The sequence below is a fragment of the Solanum lycopersicum genome, chromosome 2 (assembly GCF_036512215.1).
Source record: "Solanum lycopersicum chromosome 2, SLM_r2.1".
NCBI lineage: Eukaryota > Viridiplantae > Streptophyta > Magnoliopsida > Solanales > Solanaceae > Solanum > Solanum lycopersicum.
The window spans coordinates 68,050,089-68,075,961 of NC_090801.1; the positions used below are offsets into that span (position 1 = coordinate 68,050,089).

The 25,873-nt window shown below is 32.3% G+C and overlaps 2 protein-coding genes across 7 annotated transcripts in view; both read right to left on the reverse strand.

Moving 5' to 3' along the window:
• Positions 1–83: 83 nt before the first annotated feature.
• On the reverse strand, positions 84–6,275 carry LOC543924 (wall-associated receptor kinase-like 14). Its single transcript, NM_001247575.1, has 4 exons — positions 5,941–6,275; positions 4,941–5,728; positions 1,808–1,882; positions 84–1,554 (listed from the first exon to the last, which is right to left on the reverse strand). Exons 2-4 carry the CDS (start codon positions 5,689–5,691, stop codon positions 269–271), a joined length of 2,112 nt encoding a protein of 703 aa, NP_001234504.1. The 5' UTR covers positions 5,692–5,728; positions 5,941–6,275; the 3' UTR covers positions 84–268.
• A 10,482-nt stretch (positions 6,276–16,757) lies between these two features.
• LOC101257436 (uncharacterized) overlaps positions 16,758–25,873 on the reverse strand; it is a 39,307-nt gene continuing 30,191 nt past the window's right edge. For 4 of the 6 annotated variants that reach the window (XM_019212478.3, XM_019212480.3, XM_019212477.3 and 1 more), the window contains 12 exons: positions 22,032–22,157; positions 21,734–21,901; positions 21,387–21,515; positions 21,196–21,285; positions 20,657–20,763; positions 20,428–20,576; positions 19,494–19,666; positions 19,314–19,409; positions 19,044–19,166; positions 18,000–18,083; positions 17,545–17,688; positions 16,758–17,229 (listed from right to left, as the gene is read on the reverse strand). In XM_019212478.3, coding sequence (XP_019068023.1) covers positions 16,909–17,229; positions 17,545–17,688; positions 18,000–18,083; positions 19,044–19,166; positions 19,314–19,409; positions 19,494–19,666; positions 20,428–20,576; positions 20,657–20,763; positions 21,196–21,285; positions 21,387–21,515; positions 21,734–21,901; positions 22,032–22,157 — 1,710 coding nt within the window. In that variant the 3' untranslated portion in view covers positions 16,758–16,908. Of the gene's footprint in view, positions 17,230–17,544; positions 17,689–17,999; positions 18,084–19,043; positions 19,167–19,313; positions 19,410–19,493; positions 19,667–20,427; positions 20,577–20,656; positions 20,764–21,195; positions 21,286–21,386; positions 21,516–21,733; positions 21,902–22,031; positions 22,158–25,873 lie in introns of those variants that run through there. The other 2 variants (XM_010317866.4, XR_002027071.3) reach the window with 2 other exon arrangements.

A 25,873-nucleotide genomic window follows, 5' to 3' on the forward strand; every position in this document is an offset into this window, starting at 1 on the left:
AGTCAAATTCTTGAAGATGATGTATGATGTAGGATTATAGTCGTTGTAAATAACAGGAAACACAACGATTCAAATTCATGGCATTGCAAATACTATTTCACATTCTATAATTCTGCGTATGAAGCAATAAAAATTTTGATACAAAGAGAAGTGCTCTAATAATACTCTTTGATATTCTCAGTAGATTAGAAGGCAGGAAAAGGAGGTGATAGATTACAGGTGATCCCCCTCAGTTTTCTACCTAGAGCGAACTTCTTTTTTCAAGTCATCATCGACCAGAATTACCTAATAATCGATTTGTTGAAGGGGGACTCTCTTCACTTAACCAAGGATCCTGTACAGAAACAGGGGAACTGTCTTTTATTTCCTCCATGATTGCCAGTGAATTCGCTATCTTCTGGGGAACAATCAACCTCCTACTCCCTACTCCTTTCTTAGTTGTTGTACTACGAAAAGATGTCTCACTCATACTACGGGGAGATGAGCAAGAGGAATTCACTGATGAAGTCATGCATACATTGTCCTCCAATGATGCCCAACTGCTGAGCCTGATCTGTTCCAGCTCGTCTGCCACTTCTGTCATTGAAGGCCTCATATCCCTATGAAATGCAAGGCATCTAAAAGCAAGCTCTGCAACTCTATGAACTGATGATAGAGTCCATGCATCTCTGTGTGGCTCTAGAAATGGATCGATGATCTCATCCACACGACCCTTACCTATTCTGTCTATTGCAAGTGCAGCCAAATTAATCTCACTGTGTGATCTAGAGAAATCAACCACTTTCATTGCTGTAATGATTTCTACAAGAACCACCCCGAAGCTGTACACATCACTCTTATCGGAAAGATGGTAATTCTGATGGTACTGAGGATCCACATAACCTGGAGTACCTTGTGGTGCTGTAGAAATGTGGGAATCATCTGTCATGCCAAATCTGGAAAGACCAAAGTCTGCAACTTTTGAGTTGAAGTTGTAATCCAATAGTATGTTACTTGATTTGATATCCCTGTGGTATATTGGTGGATTCATTGCTGAGTGAAGGTGAGCAATCGCATGAGCAGTTTCTGTTGCGATAGTGAGACGTATTGTCCACGGAAGTCCTGAACTCCTTTCTCTCTGTAGATGCTGAGCTAGAGTTCCGTTGGGCATAAATTCATAAACAAGAATCTGTTCACCATTTTCTATACAACAACCCAAGAGGCGGACTAAGTTTGGATGACTTACAGAAGACAAAAGCTTAACCTCATTCATCACTTGTTCAACACCATCCGGATCCCGGTGTCTTAGTTTCTTAATTGCAACCCATTCATCACTGTGGAGCTTTCCAGCATAAACTGTGCCATAAGCCCCTATGCCCAGCCTCTGTTTCTCAGAGAAACTATTTGTTGCTCTCTCAATTTCTTTGTATTGAAATACATGAACACTGTTGCTGCCTGCAGCTTCAGAGAGAAGGCGTCTTGCGCTCATTCTTTTCTTGAGAGATGCAGAACGTCTTCGAATGCAGTAGCAAAGAACAGCCAAAGCAGCCATTAAACCAGCTCCAGCAATAATCCCTGTAGGTGGTCGAAATTTCATTTGACCAGGAAAGAGATCAAACTCACTAGTTATATTAAATCAAACGGCTGTAAAAGTAAGCAGGCTTGGAAGTTTAGTGATGACTGATCAGTCGGCAGCTCTTGTGCAAAAATCTTCGTACATATGAAGAACACAGAACCCATCTGTGATAAGCTTGCAAGCTCGTTACATTAAACGAGTTGAGAAGTGACATTTTCTGAATAAGTTAACCCAAAAAAGAAAGAAATATACCTCCAACGAGCACACCAATTCTGGTAGTTCCACCACATCGTCCAGAGAGGTATCTGGAAGGATTACATCTTGAAACTGATTGAGAGACAGGTATAAAGAAGAAGTTAGTATAAAGACGACATACTGAAGATAATCGTAGAGAAAGAGGTAGAAGGAAGGAGCATATGGCAAAATTTTTAGGGTGGAGGGAGAGGATAAAATTATTTCTTTTCTGGGAATAGAATTGATTGAATATATAGATAAAATATCTTAGAACATCGTCAGAATGAAAATGTATGCCCTACCAGAGTCATGAAAAAGCACATGATCAACATATGAAACCAATTCACTGAAAACGTGGAATCTCACAAGCACTAGTCAGTTAAGTTTTTTTAAATCTCCAAAAGTCAAGATGTTGTCTTTACAGATAGTTTCCTGGACATGGAATGTACTGGTAAAATGAAGATGAATCAGTTTCAATTTTCATCCCTGCAAATTATGCCATTGATTCAGGTGAAGTACTAAGTTATTTAAAAATTAAACTGGCATACTAATGAACTGTCTCATTTCACGTCTAATTTAAGACTTGGCATTGATTCCAGTTAGGGTTACCATTGTCATAACGCTTACTCAACAATAAAATATGAAATTAATCAACAATCCAGGTCTTGTTCATCCTCTGACTTTCACCCGTTCAAACATGAGGACCATGTGCTGTCCCTTAAAATAAACTTACAAGGCAAGAAAACCATTGAAATCTGTTGACCTGGGGATTGTCCAATTGATAATCTACATCATCAATCACATTCACCATCATCGAGTCAGAGAACAAACAAGTAAATGCTTCTTTATTGTTTTAAAAAGTTAAGATCTTTGAACGTGTCACGTAATATGCAGTTGGATAAGATAAACTAATTGAAGTGCTCAACTCTTCAAGAAAAACGAATTCATTTGAGCGCTCAATTCAATTAAATAACAAAAATTTCCGGCTATCGAGCTCAAACTTGTCATTTTGATAAGTTACAATACCACCGCGAATCGGCAGAGTTTCATAAAGACTCAGATCGGTTCTTAATCTTATTAAGAAAGACCAGACATGGCACATTGGTGACTGGTGAGAGTAAATATCATTGTACCGACAACTACTTTATAACAATTTCCTTTCTTGTATATGGAAGAAAGAATGACACATCTTGAAAAAAAAAAAGAACTGCTATATATTAGAATCCTCATTTTAATGCTAACAACATTATTTTATATCCACAAAAATGTGCATTTAAAATCACGAATCTTTTTAAAATGCTTCTTATGGAATCAAATATCTTCACAAGAATAATATTATTTGTCTTGGATCCATGTGCAGGAGCTAGGAAGAAGAAAGGAAAGTGGAAGGTACTGTGAGTAATACCTTAAAGCCTAATACGCGAAAATGCTGGCAGGCTGAAGTTAGGAACCTAGTGGGGAAAAAGTTAGTGAGACCAAGTCCCAATGTCCCACATGACCAAAAGAATAGAGATCAAGGGTGTGTTTACTACAAAAGAAAGTTATTTTTCATATTACTCTGAATATATCTTTTTATCACAGGTTGAATCGATTATCATAAGAAAAAAATCATGATACATTCTTCAAGGAAAATCAAATTTCATTCGAAGCGTTTATGTACTTCATTCTTTCAACAATAGTTATTTATTATTCTAAAAATAATTGTCTAATCATACTTATTCAATCTAAAAAATTAAGAGATAATCTATCTTATGTGTCACTTTTTACCCTTCCTATTAAATATTATTTATCATGTAATACATTTTTCAAAACATTAAATTTAATAAAATCAAAAGTTAATATAGAAATATTATTTTTATTATTTATTGTTTCTTAATAGATGTACCAAATCAATAGTGAATAACTTTCGATTTTAATCTAAACTAATTTGTAGGATAATGGGAATGGAAACTATTGGTGAACATGAAAGGGTGAGGAGAACACAGTAGGCCAGAAAGTCAATTTTTTAACCAAAAAAAATTCAATTCTTTTGATGTAATGTGAAAAAGTTAAATATACATTTGTTAAAGGTAGTTTGTGATTGAAAACTCAACCTTCCTTTTTTTAGTTTTTATATTTTTGCATTGTATAGATATTCTCATTAGTAAATTTATCATAAAATATCTATTTTTTCATATTCATTAATTACTAGAAGTTCATTATAACATTAGGAATGATAAGATAAGCCTAATCTTCTTTATCTGTACTTATTTATAAACAATTTTTTTTATTTGTTAATAAAAAACCACTGAAAATTATAAAATCAAATAAGAAAAGAATATCAACAAATCCCAGGTCGCATGAGGAGGTCATATAGTAGACCTTCAACAGTCGACAGCTTAGAACCCAAAATTCGACCATATCAAAATCAAGAGAAGGCTTTATTGACTACACCAGCCGCATATAACACAAGTTGTGGAATATTTGGATTTCCTAAATAACTTAATCACACTAAAATATCATTAATTTAATCATAGTCAATTCATGTAAATCTCCATTGAAATTAACAACAGCCCTTCTTCGTGGCGTGTTGCTACTGGTCAAACCAAATATAATAAAAACTACTGGTCATCTTATCATCTCTCACGTCACTTTTTGCCCTTAGTCAAACAATAATTAGGCCATCTAGCAATTAACTTTGAATTTTACCCCTAAATATAATAAACGTTGTCTCTATTGAATTGCCATTTACCAAATTCAGTAGACATTTTGAGTTCGACGACATTTCCATTAATGATATGTCTCCGAGTACTAAAATTTAAAATATCTACCTATACCTTATAGATGAAACTTAATTTATTTGGTTTAATTGAAATTAATAGCGTTAACACTTGTCACGAAATATATATAAATAAAACTCAATTTATTGAGTTCAATTGAAATTAATAGCACTAACACTTATAACGAAACATATGTTATGTGAAATAAAATTTTAAACTTTATATTTAACATATCCATTTAAATTTTTAGTCTCTTTTTATATATATATATATACACACGGTAAATAAAGGTGTTTATCTCTAAAATTTAAATTAAGATGATGCTCACAATTTAACCGTGAATAATGTTGCAGTGAACTGTTTTAACATTTGAAAAGAATAATTGAACTAACCTTTCCGGCAGCCATCACCGTCGCTGAAGCCATCACCGACGAATCCATCTTTACACCGGCACCGGAAACCTTTTCGGTTCCCCGGGAGAGAAACGTTGGTACAATTTGCATCGTTATGACATGCACAATCCCCTTCCAATCCCCACGCTAATTCCATCGTCTGAAACTCGATAAACATGGCAGAACTCTTCATTGTATCATTATCCATACCAATCAAGATGGACGAAATCACAGTTCCACACCCTGTATTCTTCAATTTCTTGTAATCTAAATAATCCGCCCTCGCCTCAGAATAACAACTGACATTCTCCTTCTTCGAATCACATGACTGTATGTTCAAACGCGTGCTTAAAATTTCCGATAGTATGGTACATTCGCTCTTCGGTACTTTGCAATTGTGTAGAAGCAGTCCATTTCTCCAAGTCATACCAAAGTTGGTTCGATCAAATTGCTGTAGATCCTCAATCGGACGGCTGCAATTCATCGAGAAGTTAACCATCAGAGTCTCTGAAGTCACATTCTGTATTATATATTCCCCAATTCTGATTTCTCCAGTACTTTCAGTACAGTCTAAACGAATCCCACAACCCTCTGAGAATCCAAATGGATAAGAAACACGCGGACTATAAGAACCAGCAGCTCCACAGTACTGATTGCACTTAGTTGAATTAGTAGCCTCAACTGACGATGATAACCAACCCAATAAAATTGAGAAAACGAATCTAATAATAATGATGTGATGAAAACCCATGACTCGAAATTGAATTAAAGTGAACAATCATCTGCTTCTGCAAAGAGAAAATGAAAATGAGGGATAGCAAATTTACCCATGAAAAAGAAGGAAAAAAAATAGAAAAAGAGTTTGACTTGTTGAAGACCATTAATTGAGGAAATTAAGGGGGTGCAGTTGATGTTGGTGGGGAGTTCATTGTTTGTCAATAAATGCTATTTTCCGAATTCCATCCATAGAAGGGAAAATAGAGTAGGGAGTAAAGAGTACCGTGGACTGGTTTCATGTATTAATGTCTTTTACTTCTCTCTCTTCCTTCGTCTGCAACTTTTCTTTTCTTTGATTGGAAGCAAAATAGCAGCAATTAAGAGTCCAAAATTTGAAATATCTCAACTCCAAAACAGCTCTGCAAAAACAGGGTTTCGTAACAGTAAAGCTATCGACTAGTAATCGGAGATGGAAGAGACGGGAAGAAGCTTCTTTTTACGCACACGCAGCGCATATCCATTTACAACTTTGGTATTTATACATTTTAAAATGAATTATAATGCGACCTGTGCAAATTGGTGCCTTTCTCACTTTCCACATCTACTGTCCATTACATTTTCCATTTCTTTATAAAGTTTGTACTTAATATTTAATAATATAATCATAAGAGCATTTATTTGAATTATTCCTTATCTCCCTCTTTAAATATCATACTATTTAATATGGATTAGAGCATAGTTAATAATTTGAACCCCGTGACATTTTGTTATATGTTTCATTTAATTTACTTTTCTGTTTTACATACCATCAAGTTCATGTAGACAGTAATGAACTAGTCAAAGATCATTAACTTTAATGACCTAGATTTAAATTATGATAACAAGCTAACAAATTATCTTTTTGAAAGTATAACGTTCGATAACTCTATAAAGGTTAATAAAATTCAAACTCGTGCATGGTAACTTAAATTATGAATATTTGCCAGCTAACTTATTGCGCTAAAAGCGTATTTTCCTAGTTTTAATTTAGGCATAGTATGTATATTGCATCCTAAATTTGATTTTAAATTTTAATTTTGATCTCCAATTTTCATAATGCAGAAACAGACATTTTAACTATTCAACTTTTAAATAAATAAACACATGAGTCCTACATGACACAATACACGTATGACACCACGTAAGACAAAAAATGACATGTAGGACATGTGTGTCTGTTTGTTCAACTTTATACAAGTTTAACTGTCTACTTGTGCATATCCAAAATTAAAGAGCATAAATGTGATTTGAAGCAAAGTTAAATGACATATTTATATATTATGTCTTTAATTTAAGTCATTAAGGTGTTTATTTGATGTAAAGGCAAATAAAATTGATGCAAATAAATAATAAAATTGGATCTTAAAAAGGAAAAAAATAAAATAAAAAAGGGGAATCATTGAGAAAGTACAAATTGAACGCGCAAAGGCAGCTAGGCAGCGAGCCAATTGCCAATTTGCCATTGTGCGTAGGTCTTGACTTTGATAAATATGGTTAACCGTAGGACATAAATTGATGTTCACGTTTTTCTTTTAGACTCAATTATATTAATTTTTATGACTAAATTAAATTAAGCTAACTAAAATTTCAAAATATAGAAAAGTATAACAAAATGCAAATTTCTCATCCCAATAGGATGGATGGGAAATAATATAGTAGTAGTTTAAATTGTTGATTAAGTTCACGCAAATTGACACTTAAAAAGCTAAAGACAACTACTAATTTAGGATGGATATATATATTGTTGGGTTTAGTAAGTGTGAATGGAAAAAAAAAAGAATATGAAAAGTGAGGGAACTATTTTGGAGGGAAAATGAAAAGTCATTTGTAAAGTGTAAATAAAAAGTCATTTCTCTCATATCGACAAAAGAAAGGGAAATTGTTGTCCTTATATAAGGAAACACTTCCATTACTTCTTAAAGAGCTAAGAAGAAGATGCCCCCTCGCGCTGCCGTCGTCGCTCGCTCGGCTTTGGCTTTGAAAAATGATTTGATTAATAAATTTTTTGAACAAAATTTATTTAATCAGTTTTTGTTAAATCAAATAAATCCTGTTAATATTATCTTTTATAAATTTGTGGGTAACAACAGTAACGTAACATTTCGAAAAGTTGTTACTTTCCGAAAAGCCGTTATTTTCCTAACAGACACATTTTTCCTAAAAGTTGTTATTTTTTCCAAAAGATACAACTTTTTGGATAAAACGGGTTTGACAGATTTCTCTGAACAGACACGTTTCTTGCTGAAAATGGCTATAAAAGGAAGTCAATTTTCGTTTTTTCAAACACTGAATTTTTCCTGCTCTGCGTAAATTTTTTTTCTCTCAAATAAATCAAAGTATCGATTGACTGAGTCTGTGTGACTTATTCCTATTCAGAAGTTCGCTGAAGTTAAAGAAATTTGAGGTACCGCTATTTCTTTAACAGGATTAATCCATTTTATCTTGGGAGAAATTAAACCATAACCTCGAGTACAGTGAGAGGATTAAATTTCTTAAGAATACACAGTAATTTCTGTGGACTCGAATTACTTCTTGTATTTTATTTATTTTTTGTTTCATCTTATTATGTTTCTGTCGTTTTAGACTAACCTTATAATAATAACATATATTAGGACGTAAATTTATTTAATAGCCATGTAACACTTTACCAGATTTTTGGCCAAAGTTCCATTTTTTAATTGAGACAAGGCACATTGAAGACTTATCTATGATTAATAGCTTATTACCTAGTAGCTTTTTAAGACATTTAAAAAATCTTAAAACGAGTAAGATATAAAGGTTCTTTATAAAAAAATAAAAAAAAAATTATGTGTTAACAAATGCGGTCGTTAAATTCATATGTAAATTGTAATGCGAACTTTACAAAGTGTAAAAAGGGACCTACCAAAGTTGACTATGTAAAATAAGCATTCAACTCAGTATCTTGAGACATTTCAACTGAAAATGTATAGGCTACTTTACAAAAAGAATATTCAAAAAATTAACGAATCAAGATACGTAAATTGCTCTAAATTGATTATATTTCTACAAACAAAATTTTAAAAAATTATTAGTTAATTGTACTACTTAAATAACTATTTATTCTAGTCTCTTAATAATCGAATCTAGATAATAATATGACCAGATATGCTCTAGCTATGGTTACAAATGGTAATATCGAAATCAAATTTTTGACTTTTCAATTAAATTATTCAGCGTAAATTATTAGAAAGTTCATTGAAAGAAAATGAAGTGATAGGCTTTGATTCGAAAAATATATTAAATTTGCAATTTGTACGCTATTGCTGTAGCAGACTTCATGTATTGAAACAATCATTTTACATTAGTCAGTAACGAAAGTAATTAAATCATTGCTGTCCAAAAAAAGGGAGTTCGGGATGGCATAAACATCGGAAAATCAAAATATAGAAGTGAATTGAATTTTTTCAAAATTTTAGTTTTGGTATTTTGATTTTCGATTCGATATTCGATTTATTTTTTTGAATTTTTTGATATTTCAATTCAATTTTTTGGTACATAATATTTTGGTATTTGATATTTCGGTTTAAACCGAAATATTATACTATAATTTATATTATATAAATTAATAATTGCTCTTGCAAGAAATCTGTGGGCAGGTAAAAGAACTTGTTGTCCGTCAAGCAGGAGTGCAGGGCGAGCTCACGCTCGAGAAATTCGTAGACGCCGTAATGTTAAATAATTTTTTTCAAAAAAGAAAAAAGTATGTGAAATCCTTTGTAATGTCCCTATTTATCTTCCTCTTGGAGGCAGCACCTCTTTCTATTCTAGTCTTCGTCCTCTTCTTTTTCTTTCTCTTTCAGGCAGCAGCAGCCGCCCGCCAGGCGCCATCAGCAACAACAACAGCCGCGAGATGTCTATTTTTTATGTATTGTCTATTTTTACTTTTAAGTCCATTAAGTTGAAAAATCAAACAAAAAAATTATAAAGTTTAAAATTTTAAAAAGTCCATTAAGTAAGCCCATCAAAAAACCGAAATAAAAAAATCGAACTAAAATAACAAAAACAAACCGAACCACAATATTTTATTGTTACTTCAACAATAACAATAATATATCCTATATAATTTTATAAATAGAATCTAATAAAAGTATAGTGTACCTATATCTGGCTGTGTGGAAAAAAAAAGGACGCATTTCTTTTTTTAAAAAAAAACAAACTCAAGCACAACTGATCCTGTCAATATGACACAATGAAGCAACTGCTACTCATGCGTTTAGTTTCTGTCTTTTACTGATCTTTTCTCCTAATTCATCATTTTCTCGTCCATTAAAAAAATATTATAGTAATATTTTTGTACTTTGTATAGCACAAGTTCTTATGAGTTACCTTAGGACAACTTTAAAATATTGTCAATAATCATGTTCGTTATAATATGAAATTAAGTACTAGTGGACTTATTGCCATTTGTCTCTAAATTTAAGCCGAAAAAAGTCAAAAGTGTTGATCTAAGCTTTGTATATGCTATATACCAGCATTATTACTCAAATAAATGGTATATGTCCTATTCTAACAAATTTATTAGTAAGATATTAATATCAAATTGATTAAAATATATGGCAAAAGACATGACACTCTTATTGCTAAATCATAGTACTATTTAAGTAATGACTTTGTTCTTAATATTTTCTTATTTGGTCATAATAAAATAGAAGAATTTAATATAAACACGCGATGCATGATATATCTTTATCGATTTTTAATTATCATTGTCCTATCAAGATAATGTGGTAAATCTCTGTGGATGGTCAAAACCAATGTAATTCTTTCCCTAATTTTCTGCTTAGATTTGGAAATATGATTTTGGGATTTATGCATGAACCTCAGATTTAACCATTCAATGCACAATCTCAAGTCAATGCATGAAAACATTTTGCCAAAAATTCTTATACCTATCCCATAAGCATATATTTCAAATACTACAAAAGAAATGTAGAAAAGTCAGAGATTACCATGCAGGAATAATTGGGCGCTGCCAGAAGCACAACTAAAAGTTGGTCAAAACTCAGCTAAAAAAGAATGTAAATGGAATACTTAAATTTGATTTGTGAATTAAATAACCCGTTATCTACTACTGTATTAAGGAGAATTCGGAGGAGTATAAAATATTAACAAAAATTTCAAAACGGTATATAAAATTTTATATTAACCAAAACAGTAAAATTGCTGAAACAACTGCGATTTCCTCCACCAGAAAAAGCAATGATTTTTTTTAAAAAAAAATCGCCATCTAAGCAACAATTTTAAAAAAAATAAATGAAAATTTTAAAGAAAATCGTTGCCTTCTTTAATTTTTTTTCTTTTAAAAAGAGAAAAATTGCTTTGATTTTCTAAACAATTTTTTTTTAAAAAAATGGACAATCTCTCATCTGCATGTAGAAAATAAAAATATTTTTTAAAAAATCTATAATAAAATAAAGAATATGAAGAAGGTAATGATGGGTGATGAAAAAATATGAAGATTAATATTATATGACATTGTGGAAATATAAATAAAAGAGGTTAAAAAAGTTAGAATTTTATTTGAACTCAAACATCATTTAAATTTAAATTCAATATAATATAATTTTTTAGAAAAAAAATATTTTTGTTACCTTACTTATTCTTAATTTTTTTAAAAACAATTCATATTTTCTTATAAGCTATATATTTGAATTTCAAAAAAAAATTTGAAAATCAATAAAATTAATTTTTCCTATGATTTTCTTTTTAAAAAAATTATTTTCTTAAATTTTTTAAAAGAAAATAGCTGTTTTTTTTAAGAAAACATTAATTGAAAATCACTGCCTAGGTAGCGATTTGATTTTTTTTTAAAAAAATAATATTTTGCAAAATCGCTGCAGTAACAGCGATTTTGCTTTTTCCGGTGAAGAAAATTGCTGTTATTTCATCGATTTTGCCATTTTGATTAATATAAAATTTTATATATCATTTTAAAATTTTTATTAATATTTTATACTCTTTAGACTCCAAGCTCGTATTAAGAATTACAAATTAGCCGATAGATATAATGTTGCAAAAAGGTATACGAACATCGTCATTAAGAAAAAAAATTAAATTGAAAAGGACAAAAGAAATGTCGTTTATCGAAGACAGAAACAAATTAAACTAACGTTAGATAAGGTGTTGACTTGGTCTACTTTGTCGTGCTATGACTAAATCTCAATTTGGAAGCTTATAAAATGATTTATCAGTTTACTTTTACTTTGTTGAAGATTTGGCACGCACTTCACCGGTCCATTTCAATTTGATCAAAATTAAAATCAGATTAATTTAATTAAATTTAAAATTATTAAAATTAAATTAAATATAATATATATTTATTGATTGATTTTTATCAATTTCAATTTAATTTGGTACGATTATTTAATTGTTAATCATATACATAAAATAAAATAAAAAAAATTATTCAAAACGTGAAAAAGTGATATATATAGTAGAGTAAACTTACTTGACATGTTTATTACGAAATTATAGTAGAGCAATTAATATGAATAGTTTATCACAATTTATTTTACTAATATTAATTATTAAATTCTTATAATTATTTTTAACAAATATATTATTAATGCTAAGATATATATATTTCTCCTAATATGCTAAAAAAAAAAAAAATATATATTTCTAAGCTTGTGAACAAATAGAAATATATTTATACTCGAAACGTATATCCTTTTAGAGTAGAAATGAACCTAACCCAAATATGCGCCAGAGTCCACATATAAAACAAGGGCATGTATATATTATTCTCTTATAATATATTATATATAATTCAATTATAACCCTTATAATTTAATTATACTCTTGTATGTATTATATATAAAATATCAGATCTAATGTTGGTAGGTTGGATATAATTCTTTTTAATTTTTTCTTCGTAATGGATCATAATATCAATTGAACCGATTTTGTCGTCAAATAAACAATTATTAACACGGTTGCAAATCAAGAACCTCCAAAAAGAACATTTTGTACCTACTTACTTTTGATTTGTTTTAATCACATAAATCATCTTCACAAAATAAATATATTGGTTTTATTAGTGATGATAAATTTGGTTCTGTAATTTAGAGAAGTTGTTAAACGTCCTATAGACAAATGAAAATTCTCTAACTTTACTATAAAAGATGTCAATGGTGGTAGGTGTTAACACAATAAAAGTACTGCACATACATCATACATGTTAAGATGTACTGCGTATAATATATAAAAAAAGAAAGCTTGCATAGTTTACCTAAAATATAAATGTTAGATATTCGTGTCGGTTCATGAATTAATGAGGATCAATTTCTAAATTAATTAATTAGTGAAAGTGTGAAAGTATTGATGCTTGAAGGAGGAAAGAGTAATTTCCTCGTATAGTCATTCCTGGTTAAGAAATTATCTAAAAATATCACTTATATTTGTTTTATGACTATAATATTATTCAACTTTGACTAATTTTCTTAAAATATATACTTAACATAAAAGATACATTATTTTTCTCCTACTAGGGTGCCATGTCATATTTTTTAATTTATTATTAATATTTTTCTAATTCTTTTAAATAACAAAAAGAACTCACATATTTTCTTGAAGAACCGAAGGAGCTCATATTACAGTTCTTGATGTAATTTTTTTTACTGGATATAATATGTGGGTTTAACTATATTTTTTAATTTAAAAATCTATCTATATCTAATAGGAGAAGTAAAAAGTGTCACGTGTCAGCACCACTAATATTCAAGAATTTTAATTTTTCAAAAAGCATCTTAAATATGCTTTAAAAATACAATTTAAAAAACAGGAATTTTAATATAGTTATTTTAAATAGAAAATAAAAGTTCTTTTGTTAAAAAAAACTGTAAAGACAAAAACTGGATGATTTTTAAATGCCTCTAATTTCAATTTTAAAGGAAAAAAAATTAAAATTGAGCTACTTTTTTTTTTAAAAAAAAAACAGTAATGGCTATTACGGAGAAAAAAATGAAAGATCTTTAAATGCTTCAAATTTCAATTTTTAAGGTTAAAAAATAAAAACTGAAAAAGTGAATTATTTTATAAAAAAAACTATAATGTCAATTTATATTTATCAAACTTTCCGTGATTTAAGGAAATACTCTAAAAAAATGAAATGTAGAAATACCTATCTAAATAGGAGAAGAAAAAATGCACCATAAAAAAACTATAATTATTATTTAAAAATTAATTAAAAAATTATAGTAAAAAAATAATAATTATCATTAAAAAACTTATTTTAAAAAATATTTAAATCAATCTATTAGTAGTTACTTGTAGAAATGAAATACTTTTTTCGTTCATTTTTAAAATTATTTTTATATATCTAAAAAATATAAATAGAAAATAATATTTTTTTTAAAAAACATATTGCAACCTAACGTTTTAATAGATTTGAAGCATTTTTTTTAATGATAAAAAAATAAATAATGTGACATATCATCCTAATAAAAAAGAGAGAATGTATTTTTTGAATAAGCACACAGTCTAAAAAAATAGGTAAAGTTGAGTAATATTATAATCCTAAAACAAAATATTTTAGATAATTTTTCAAACAACTATCTAGTAAAATTATTCAGGAGGAAATGATCAAGAGTCTAAAGATTGGTCACCTATTCATTATTCACTTAAATGACTTACGTAAATCACCATATTCTATGGATGTTGAGATCTTGCTGTGACTTTTTCGTTTCAGTTGACACTTGTGATACACTTTTACTTTAATACATGTTCTGCGCATAAATGAACCAACTTCGGAGTATGTTGTAACTTGTAAGCATACGTGGCTCAATTTCTTTCGTTCCAATTTATGTGAAGTACGTGGTTTGACGGAACACAAGTTTGATACTCAATTTTATTTGAAAGAGCAGAAACACGAGAAAAGTGCATTATTATCTAAACAGAAAAGGAAGCGATATTTACATGGTTCAACTTATACTAATATATGTTACTAAACCTTAAAGAAATAGGAAATTTCTCTATAACCAATAATATGATGATGATTGCAATATATTTGATGTTAAAATTGAACTCGTCATTACTTTAAATCTTAGGCACAGAAGACAAAAACAGAGAGAGAGAGGGCCTAGGGGGAGCAGAAAACGTCGCCCTGTTCTAACCACTTGTGCTCGTAATAATCATAATTCCTTGTGTCCAATAGACCCTGCAACTTTGCACGAACTTTGTGAAAACGAAGTCTCCTCAACACAACATTTTTGTCAAGATTTTGGTGATCAGTCGATGATTTCAAATAGAGCTCACTACTTATTACAGAGTTTCCATTCTCGCCACCTTGATTCACATTCTGAGACTCAGAGAACGAAGGTTTTTGCTCTTTCGATATCATTTTTGAATGATTTGGATAACAACTAATCTATAAATAGGAAGGTAGATGCAAATATTTCTGTGGGCAACTCTTTTGTCTTCTTATGTATAGTAACCGCCTATTTGGGGGCTCCTCCGGTTTTATTTTAAGCTAAGTAGTTTCTAGATACTGAATCACCCTTTTTGGGTGAATAAGTTAATAATAATAGTAACTTCTTATTTATCCTAAATGTGTCTATCAATAACAAAATAAAGTGTCAGCACCATATAAAAATAATAACAAGTGTAATAGTTATCCTCAAGTGGAAGAGGATGACATTGAAGGTCAATGCAAATAACTGTGGAAACAAAACAGTGGGCTGTGCCACTAGTTTTATTCAAACCAACTTGCGGATTTTAAGCAAAATGAATCTCTATTTAAGTTATAACCCAAATTCGTAATTTTTATTTTACAACTCTCTATTGATTTCTACAAACAAAATTAAATTTCTATAACCAGTTACTAATGAAATCAAAACCATCGCTCTAACTTATTTATTTATATATATAGACCGATTTTTGACATAGACCGAAAATACATTACATTAGAATTTCAATAAATATGAAAATTTGAATTCATAACATTTGAAAAAGTACAATGTGTTCGATACTAAAAACCTTTTAAGTCTCTAACTTCATATCCCGTCCTTCACTCGGTCTTCCAGGCCATTATTCATACATTTTGAAGGTATGTATATAATACGTGAATTCGATAGAAATCAATAGCTTTGATTCAATAAACTTCAAATTTAGGCTCCGCCCACAGAAACTCAAGAGACAGAGAGGTAAGGATGTTTGGTACAAGGAGGGAAATATATATGCTAAGGGGAGCAGAAAACGTCGCCCTGTTCAAGCCACTTGTGCTCATAATAATCCCTTGTCGAATAACTGTCCAATAGAGTCTTCAAATTTCCACGAACCTTTTGCAAGTATTTATGGTGACGAAGTCTCCTCAGCACAACATTTTTGTCAAGATTTTCATGGGACGATGACTTCAAATAGAGTTGGCTACTTATTACTCTCTCTGTCTCGACACTATCTTGATCATCACTGCCTATTTTCTCTTTGGATATCGCAAAAGCCATATTTTTTTGTATCTCACAACATAAAAAGTGTAGAAACGTTGAAGAATTGTGAGTTGTGACTAAATCTATTAATAGCATTCATAATTCAAATCTTTCTGTGGGTATATTGTCTTCTTGGGTTCGTCTGTTTTTATTAAAGCAAGTGGTTTTTAATTTTAATGTACTCGAGTAATAGCAACTCCCAAAAAATGTGTGTCTCGATCAATTGATAAACAAAACATAACATAGGAAGAGAGGACTTATTAACCATTTATTTAACTTATCGAGTAGCAAATGAAGTGTCAGCACAATGTAATGCTTATCCCGAAGTGGAAGAGGGGGGGACAAATTTGTTGAAAATTAAAAGGTTGAAAGGGAAAGGAGAATGCAAATTGGAGGAAACAGTGTGCTGCATCACTCGTTTTACTCTGATCATTTTACATCTATGGGCTCATTTAATAATCGTTTTTCTTTTACAACTTTGATCTTGTTAATATTATGAATAAATTCACACGAAAGAGATTTAACTCACTAATGTAAGCACGCAGGCATGGACTTCATACAATGTTCAATAGAATGTAGAAAGTTTCTGTGCTAAATTCTTGTGTAGGCATACAGGAAGACCAAAAAAAAATTTATTTATTTTTGCTTTGTTATATACATTTGGAATAAAAACGAAAGGGGAAGGATCATCTATTATCCTCTCATATGAACAAAATGCACTTGCTATTTATTCTTTTTCCTAGAAAAAGCTTTAAGACAAGAAAATGTTATTCATTTCTCTCCAGGAAACTTAACAGGAAGCCACTAACAATCCTTCTAGCTATAGGATTAGATATATAGCGACATAATCGTCCATCGACATATGCTAGAATCCCTGATAGAACAAAATTTCCAAATCCCCATTTCCATAAAAAATCGAGCTTTTGTCCAGATGCAGGTACAATGGCTTTCTCATCATCACCTTCCACTTTCTGCTTCCAATTCATTTTCCCAACTGCTATACCAGCTTGCTTTCGTAGCATCCGAATTGCAAAACTCACAAAAAGGTGTTCACACAAGGTCAGCACTGTTGGTACGACTCGCCATTCCTAAAGCAATAAACATTAATAGCACTGTCAAACCAACAGAATTGAAGAACAAGTCGTCTTCTTTGGGGCCATATGTTTTTTTTTTTTTTAAAAAAGCTTGAATATGAGAATATAGCAGAGAGGTCAAAATTCCTCAATCTACCAAGTAAAATATGCTTAGTGCAAAGAGTGCTCGTAAATTGGAACGACTGATCAGTAATGGAGCACGGAGATAACAATGCTATATCAGGAAAGTTCATATGTTGATCACAGAAATCGTCCAGTCCACAATTATCTGGTCATAGAAGAATGAAAGGGAAAAAGAGTAATACTCACACGTTCCCCCCTCATGTGACGCAAGGGACGAGCAGCTGTTGAAGTATCTCCTTTCAACAATGTTTTGCTAACAAGAAATCCCTTCACACGTTCCACAATCTCTTCTATAAGTGAACTGCTTGGTGGTAGGTTCTTCAGGATAACCTTCACAATAAAACATAAAAGCCATTTGCAATTTATGTTGCATTTTGAGATTGGCATCACTACATGTGGAACTTAATTTGCTATGAACAGAAATTAGAGCTAAGCAAGCTAGATACCCTACTGTATTACTAATTTTACTGTAGTTCTGACAAAAAAATTCAGTCTCATGAAGAATGTAATTACAGTGCCTAGAAGTTTTCAGCCGCGGCATATTTATAAGTAAATAAAAGGCAGTGCTACAAGTTTTTAATTTTGGCATATCTTTGAAAAGCGCAAACCACACACGCACAAAGAACATAATTTTTAGTTACCTGGTTGTCAATGACTCTGACTCTCAGGTATTCTTGCTTATACAATGTATCTAACATGGCTTGGAGATACCCTTCAATGTATAGCTGCATTACAACCGAAAGGGTCACTAAAATTTGATGCTTTAATATGCTAGAATAACTATAACCTCCCAAACACACACTAGATATGAGATGACAGTAACCGCAGTGCATTGAAATATTCAGCACTACATGTTTGTAAAACCCCCAAAAACAACAGGAGAGAGAGGACTAACTAAACTGTCACACCAACAACAAGAGCAATAACGGCAGATATGTAACAGAATTAGCAGGAGATATTCATTGTTAGCCTGACAACAGGCCCTCAGATAGAAATCAGATGCTTCATCAACAAGACAACAACTATCTTTAAAATTTCCAAGCTCTTCAGAGCCATCTAGCTATTTTCTTTCATCCAAAGGAAATTGGATCCCTGTAAGCCATTTTCTTTGATAAGAAACAGATTATGGTTGATCTTACTTAGATTCCTGTAGGCCATTTATTTGATAAGAAACAGATTATGGTTGATCTAATTAGATTCCTGTAGGCCATATTACAACTTTTAGGCCTACAGAAATGATGAGTCGTTGCACCTGAAGTTAATACCATGTAGACTATAGCTGATATTTTTTACTCCATCAACAGTTATTTGGTTCACCATTCTACAGGTTTTATGCAGTTTAAAGTGCGCTTATTCAATGTCGTATAAATTGATCCCTTCCATGATAAAAATCATCCTCTTCCCCTTTTACAAGATAGATGAGTCATGAAGATCCAGGGGGAATGGCAAGTTAGACACGAGTTAAAAGCTCACTGAGCTGCACCAAAACCATGCCAGTTATGTCAATCAACACAACCATCTCATTTGAGCTTTGACCAAACTGTCCGAATACTTCCGGATGGCACATTAAAATGTAGCATTGATTTATCCCACTCAAACAACAGAAGTTTGCATCCACCAGCATCTGTTATCTCTAACAGAAAGAAAATGAAATGGATAAGAAATCATCCGTGAATGTGTTGTACCTCATCAACCCCAGGACTTCGATCAAGCCCAATTTTTCGATCAGGGCCACCTTCCATGAAAGCACTCCCCAGTAATGTAGGTTCCATTGCCAATTTAAGTATTCCTTGATGGAAACCATTCACCTGGAAAGAACATATCAAATCGATTCGGGTGACAGCCAAATTACAATCTGAAATAGTACCTAACTAGCACTAGATCAAGGTTGAACACTTCAAGTTGGCACTTAGTAGTTACAGTATTTGTAATGCTATCAGATAAGATGTTCTTACCATTCCATTTAAACCACTAGCTTCTGCTCCTTTCAGAACCGAGTCTGATATTTCAGTGACAGCAGCAAACAGGATATTTGATCCTGCTGACTTAAACTGCATATGAAACACCCTTTGCAGCGTCATTGACAATTGCAAATCAACCATGAACAAAAAAATCAACAAAAATATATAACTTACAGTTTTCCCTAGATCGCCAAAGTATCTTTTTGTTCCAGAAAACTCTTTACCATCAATACACTTACGAATGAGTTTGAAAGTACCTTCATCCAAAAGGTAAGCAGAGACTTTGATAAGGAAACATACATAAATAAAAGGGGAAAAGTCATACTTGCCAGTGAATTCCAAGAGACCTGCAGCAAAGATTGTCATACTAATTCTTCATCATAAAGCAAATTGAACCGGAAAAGCAGCTGATATCATTACTCTCATGAGAGTTGGGTATAAAGTACTGCATAGAAGTCTGACATCCTATAATCTATTTGCACTGGAATTCAAATGTTCGAGCTGTTTTATGGTTTGAAAACTCTCCTTGATTTAGATTTATCTAGTTATCAGGTTGGATTGGATTAAGTTACAAATTATCTCATTAAACATTAATTCGAAGAACTTTCTGCGTCATAGGCGCTCAAGAAAATGGGCAGAGTTAGCAATGCACAATTTTGCCTTGACATACAAGCTGTTTTCACTTGCCTATGCCTAATACGCCACTTCAGTATGATAATGTTGCTAAAAAGGTTTCAGTTTTGACAAGATTTATGGCGTACCAAAACAGCCCCCAACACAAGATCATTTCCACTAAGAAGCACACCTTGCAAAGGCAAGTTAACCCAAAATAAGAAGACAGTAATATTCAAATAGTCTCCCATTAAACACACAGTTTTTCTTAAATTTCACATGAAGTATTCGTTTCCTGGTATTCTGATGCAAAGGCAAATTCAGTAGGGGCTGGAACAAAAGACCCCGTAAAAGCATCACTGCATCAAAGGAGATTAGCCACATAAATGCTTGTCCATGGAAGCACAGGTCACGTAAATGAGCAGTACTCATCTTAAGTCTAAACATGGATGCATCAAGCAGTAAGCCAAGGATTTCGGAGTTTTCATGGGCATACCAATTGTGAGGCCAGGAAGATTAAGATGGCCAGTAGAAGGATCAAAGAAAACATCCAGAGATGATGAAGCTAAGTCGTCAAATATAGAAGCAAAAGCTGGTGGCAGCAAGGGACTTCCCTTTGCAATGTATACTGCTCTCATTGCATACCTAGAGTGAATGGCAATTTTCAGCTACTATTGAGCAATAATTATTGAGAACATAAGCCAAACAAGTAAACACAGGCTTACCAAGAATAATGTTGGGCACATTTAATTGACAACTCCCGCAAAGTGACCAATGCATGAGTTACAAGGATGCCATTGAGCTCTACGGTCATATTTTTGACAGGAGGTATCTAAAAATGCAGATATCGGAAACAGAATGTTACACCACAGGTATAATCAAGAAAAGACCTTTGCTCAAATAGTAAGTATGAACAACTGTAATGAATTTTAATATTCCCTCATCAATTGACATTATATCCTTCCATCCTGGGACAAGTTGACATCATCCTAGTAGTGGCTTCCGCAAGAAATTCACTATATATTCATAATTATTGGAAGCAATTATAGATATAATGACAAGAACAGTAAATTAGCTTCATTTTTGTTTTCAACTATCACAAGTTTCAAGAGTTCAAATTTTGAACTATAATATTGTGTTCTCTCTGAAACTAACTTTTCAACTACTCTCTTAATGTGATATAGAAGCCATCTTAACATATTAAACTCCATTCCACTCAAATGGTGTCACGTAAAAGGGACAGAGGAAGTACTATGTATCAGACCTTTATAACACTGTGAAGTAAAGATCTTAGTGTCTCTTGCGTGGAGCTATGGTTAGCATAAGATTCCCCTGGAAGAAAGCTTGCCACAACCTTTAGGAACATTATTAGGATAGAAAACGCGAGTTAATTCTTGGTGATAAAATAACTTCCTTGGGAAGGGGCGCATAGTGAAACCAAAGTTCTGTAGACACCTTAACAGGATGTATCTCAAAATGATCAATGTAATACTTTTGACTTGGAGTATTTGTATCTCTGAGGGACGTTCTCCAGAAAGGAACAATTCTCATTAATGTCTCTTCATCGAGGTTGAAATCAAGGGGCTGCAAAGAAAAATCAGCGGTATCAAAATGGAACAAACAGGATATGTAAGTATAACAAAAATATGACAGTGATCCAGCCACACGTCAATTCCCTGTAGATCTTGGAACATTATGTTAAAGGCCTATAAATGTCCCTGCCAAAACAGATGGATCTTGTACAAGAATATGATAGTTCCAGAAGAGAGATTCATACAGTATATGTGTACAGCACAGTATACCTGGAGCACAATTGATAAGTGTTGGACATGTTTGACACTAGAACTTGATGCAGCTAGAACAAGTCCAACACGGAGTACACGGTCATTTGTGTCGATATTTTCTACGTGGTGCCTCCGAAGCATTGATGCAAAAGGAGCTCCAATCCACTTAGGCTCCACACTCAGTGACTGCATCATGATTACAGAGACATTAGCAGTTTGAGGTTGAGAATATCATCAGGCAAGTCATTAGAATCAGACTTGGGACAGATGAGAACCACCACAGAAATGAATATAAAGCACCAGAATAGAAGATTACCTGTACCCTGAGATGGTTGAGCTTGTGCTTTTCGGCAAACACGGCATCAAAGTCTATCCTATTCAGTCTTGCCAGAATGATTGGATTATAGATCAATGCATTGCTCTTATCCTTGTCAACTACATCCTTCAGTAGGTTAAAAGATGAATATTGTAACGATTCAAAAAAAAAAGAGAATTATGTAAATAAGAATAAATAGGTATTTAAGGGCATAATTGTCCTTTCACGTTTTAAATGAATAAATAAATAAATAAATAAAACAGATTTGTATTTATTTATTTTAATGTTATTTGACTAATTCTTGAATTAGTCTCCTAATCCAATTAGCCCTCTCTCTCTCACGCTTCTAAACTCCCTCTCTCACGTTCTCCATCTTCCTCACATTATTTCTGCCAAAATATCAATAATTTTCATGCTTGAAGAACTCACAAAAAATTTTTTTAAGCAAAAGAAAAAGTAATCAAAACGTCAAGGCTAAGAGAGGTATACTTTGAAGTGAATTGGGAGTGGTTTGGAGGAGTTTTCCGGGCAGCAACATTAAAGTTTGAACATCGATTAAGGTATGAGTTTCTCTCATGGAATTCTTTCTCCAAGAGTACTTTCTTTCGGACGTTTCTTAAACTCTTGAAACTAAGGTTGTTCCCCTTCGTATGTCCTTGTCCTTAGCTCCCTAATGAATTTGTAGGATGGGTATGTTGTGCTGCTAGATTTTTGCATGAATGATGTGTTTAAATTAAATATGAGTGTGTTTATGTGCGGGAAATCGCGATAATGATCATCAGAATATGACCGGAAAAAGTTGATGTATGGGTGTGTATAGGGCAGTGTTTTAGGCATTGTTTTGGGGTATATAAGTTGTTTATTTATCATGTATTTTATGTGTGAAATGGGTGTGCAATGTGATGTTCATTTTGATGAAGCATAGTGAAGTGAATGAACCATGAAATCTCCCTAAGAACTAATGTGAAACTTGATGAAAAAGTGCAGAAAAAATAGTGGAATAAATTTCCAAAAACATAGAAATAGGTTTAAAAAGAATCTGGAAATTTTTGGATGTCAAAGAATTAAAAAAAAAAATAGAGGGGCTGTGGGGGTTCGAACCCACTACCTCACAGCCTCCTCTTCAGCGAAAATGAGAGGAAAAATAAGGGGGCTGTGGGGGTTCGAACCCACAACCTCCCTATTCAAGCGAATTTAATTAAAAATAATAATAATAGTAAATTAAAATTCTAATTAAAGTTGGAAAATTAATTCTCTTATGTAAACATTGAGATTTAATTTAGAATTTTAATTAAAAATAGAATATTAATTCTTTTATGTAAATATTGAGATTTAAATTGGAATTCTAATTAAATTAGAAAATTATTCTTTCATGTAAATGATTGAAATTTAATTTAGAATTCTAATTAAAATAGAAAATTTATTATTTCACGAAAATGTTGAGACTTAACTTAGAGTTCTAAATTTATGAATATTAGAACAAAAATCAATGAAAAATATAAATGATATCCAAATAATTCAAAATTTGGGTTCTCGTGTCCAAACCTCCGTATTGATACATAAGTCATACGTGAGTGAAATATTCAAGAATAATGTCATCTACGTAGATCAAAAATCAAAGATCTTGGCATATATACAAGATACATAAGTCTTGTAATACATAATCTTAGAAAAACAAGAATTCACTTAACGAACTATAAATGAAGCCTCATGGCTTGTATGTATAGATATATAAGTTTAACATACGTTCAAGAATAAGTGAACCTAAGATATACGTAATGAAATGAAGAATGTGGTGACAATCATGATGTGAGGTTAATGCGTATGATGAGAGCAATCTTAAATGAGCTTAAGTAAATGTTACCGATACATACTCACCAATGAGAGTGTAAGATAATGAAGAGACCAGTCTCTATGAATACTCTAATAAAAATATTGAGTTTAAAACACTTAATACTAATGATGAGATGAGAAATCATCTATTGAGCTATGATGTCTTCATACTAGAAGCAAACTTCTATGATGTATGAGTTGCATGTAATGGAACTTTATACCGAGCACCGATAGGCTAGCTATGAGTGGTGATGCCTTCTTTCGGGAAGGGCGGAGGTTCACGTAATTCTCATGAGATGAGACTGTCCGGCTTGCCGGGTATGGGTCTCCACACATCTCCTAGTCTTTGAACCTATATTGCCACTATAGGGATCTGGCGGGGTTAAATTCCCATATACGCTAGCATGTTATTTGAATCGCTTTGGCCGGTGATTCCACCTCTTTTCGGTGTGGGGAAGACACTGGATTTCATGATGCTCACATGATCTATGTCGGTTAAAGTTAAAGTTCCCAATGAATGAATGAGGCCAGCCTCAAATGAATCATATAAAGAAATGAATGATACCGAAGGTGTTAGGATAGGATAATCAAGAGGTGAGCTAGATTCAGGTAATGACATTAGGTCATTCCTGATCATTGCACAGCAAACCCGATGAAAGTCTTAAACTACATCCTAGGTATAGCTGGTGTTCGCACTGGCCTATGAATGAATTGAAATGAAATACGAATGAATGAGTGAAGCAGACTCTGTGTTTGCTAAAGAAGGCTCCCTAGTTGAGGTCCCATATGTTGAGCCCTCATTTTGGAAAGTCTTAAAGTTAAGTCTATGATAATAAGGTCTCATGGTATACGAATGAATAATATGAAAGAAAGTATGTGTTATATGTTATGTGTTATATGAATATGTTATGTTTTGTGTGCTATACGATAATTATAATGATGCATGTCACTCTCATGGCATAACTTTCCCAATCTCAATTTGGCAAGTCCACTGACTTGACTTCCAAAAATCATGTTGTTAGGAAAGAGCTATTCTTCCTCATGCATGTCCCTGGTGTGTACTTGCATATACTCATACTTAGTACAAGTGTGTACTAATTCCATACGAACATCTATTTTTAGGTGCAGGCACAGGTGGACGCTAGAGCTACAGGTTCGTTGTTGCAGCTATCCGGACATCAGTATTCATCCGGAGTTTGGTAGGTCCTCATGCTTTCGAGGATGCTACTGTTTTACATTCTAGCGTAGTTTTAGAGTTGAGCTAGCGGAACATGTTCCACTAGCGTTTCTTTCCTGTTTTGGTTCAAACTTTGTATTGGTGCTATTTTGGCCGATATACAATTAATACTTAATGAATTATTTCTTTCAGTTGCTTATCTCTTAAATGTTAGATGGTTGATGATGAACGATTACGAAATGTTAAGAATGTTCAACAAGTATGATTAAAGAATCAAAAATTTCAAATTTTCCGCTAAAATTAATCTATGTAAAGTAAGAATGACGTAAGCAGGCTTGTCTGCGACCTCTGAGAGGTCAACGACGCCGGTCTCGTCTGGGGTCTAGATTCCGGTCGTGACAAATATGAACATCAGGTAAATGAGCTACTCCCTCCGTTCCAAAATACTTGCCACAATTATATTTTTAAGAGTCAAACCATATGAACTTTGACGAACATTTTAAAATTTATTTTTTCAACATATTTGATATAAGAAAAATTACAATTTATAGTACTTCTATAGTTTTTGAATATCTAAATTTTAATTTTAAAATATTGAATTAATTTTATCTAATTTAGCTTTATAATTAGTCAAACTAACTCTAGAGAAGCGAAATATGACGACTATTTTTGGAACAGAGGGAGAGTCTTTTAAGCAATTGAGCACAATTAACCAGGCTGCAATAAAATGCCACATGGAAGCCAAGCTGAGTTTGTTATTCGATATCAAATATACACAAGCTATATGATGAACTCTGATGTCAAATTTCTCTCTTCCTTTCCATCTTACTTG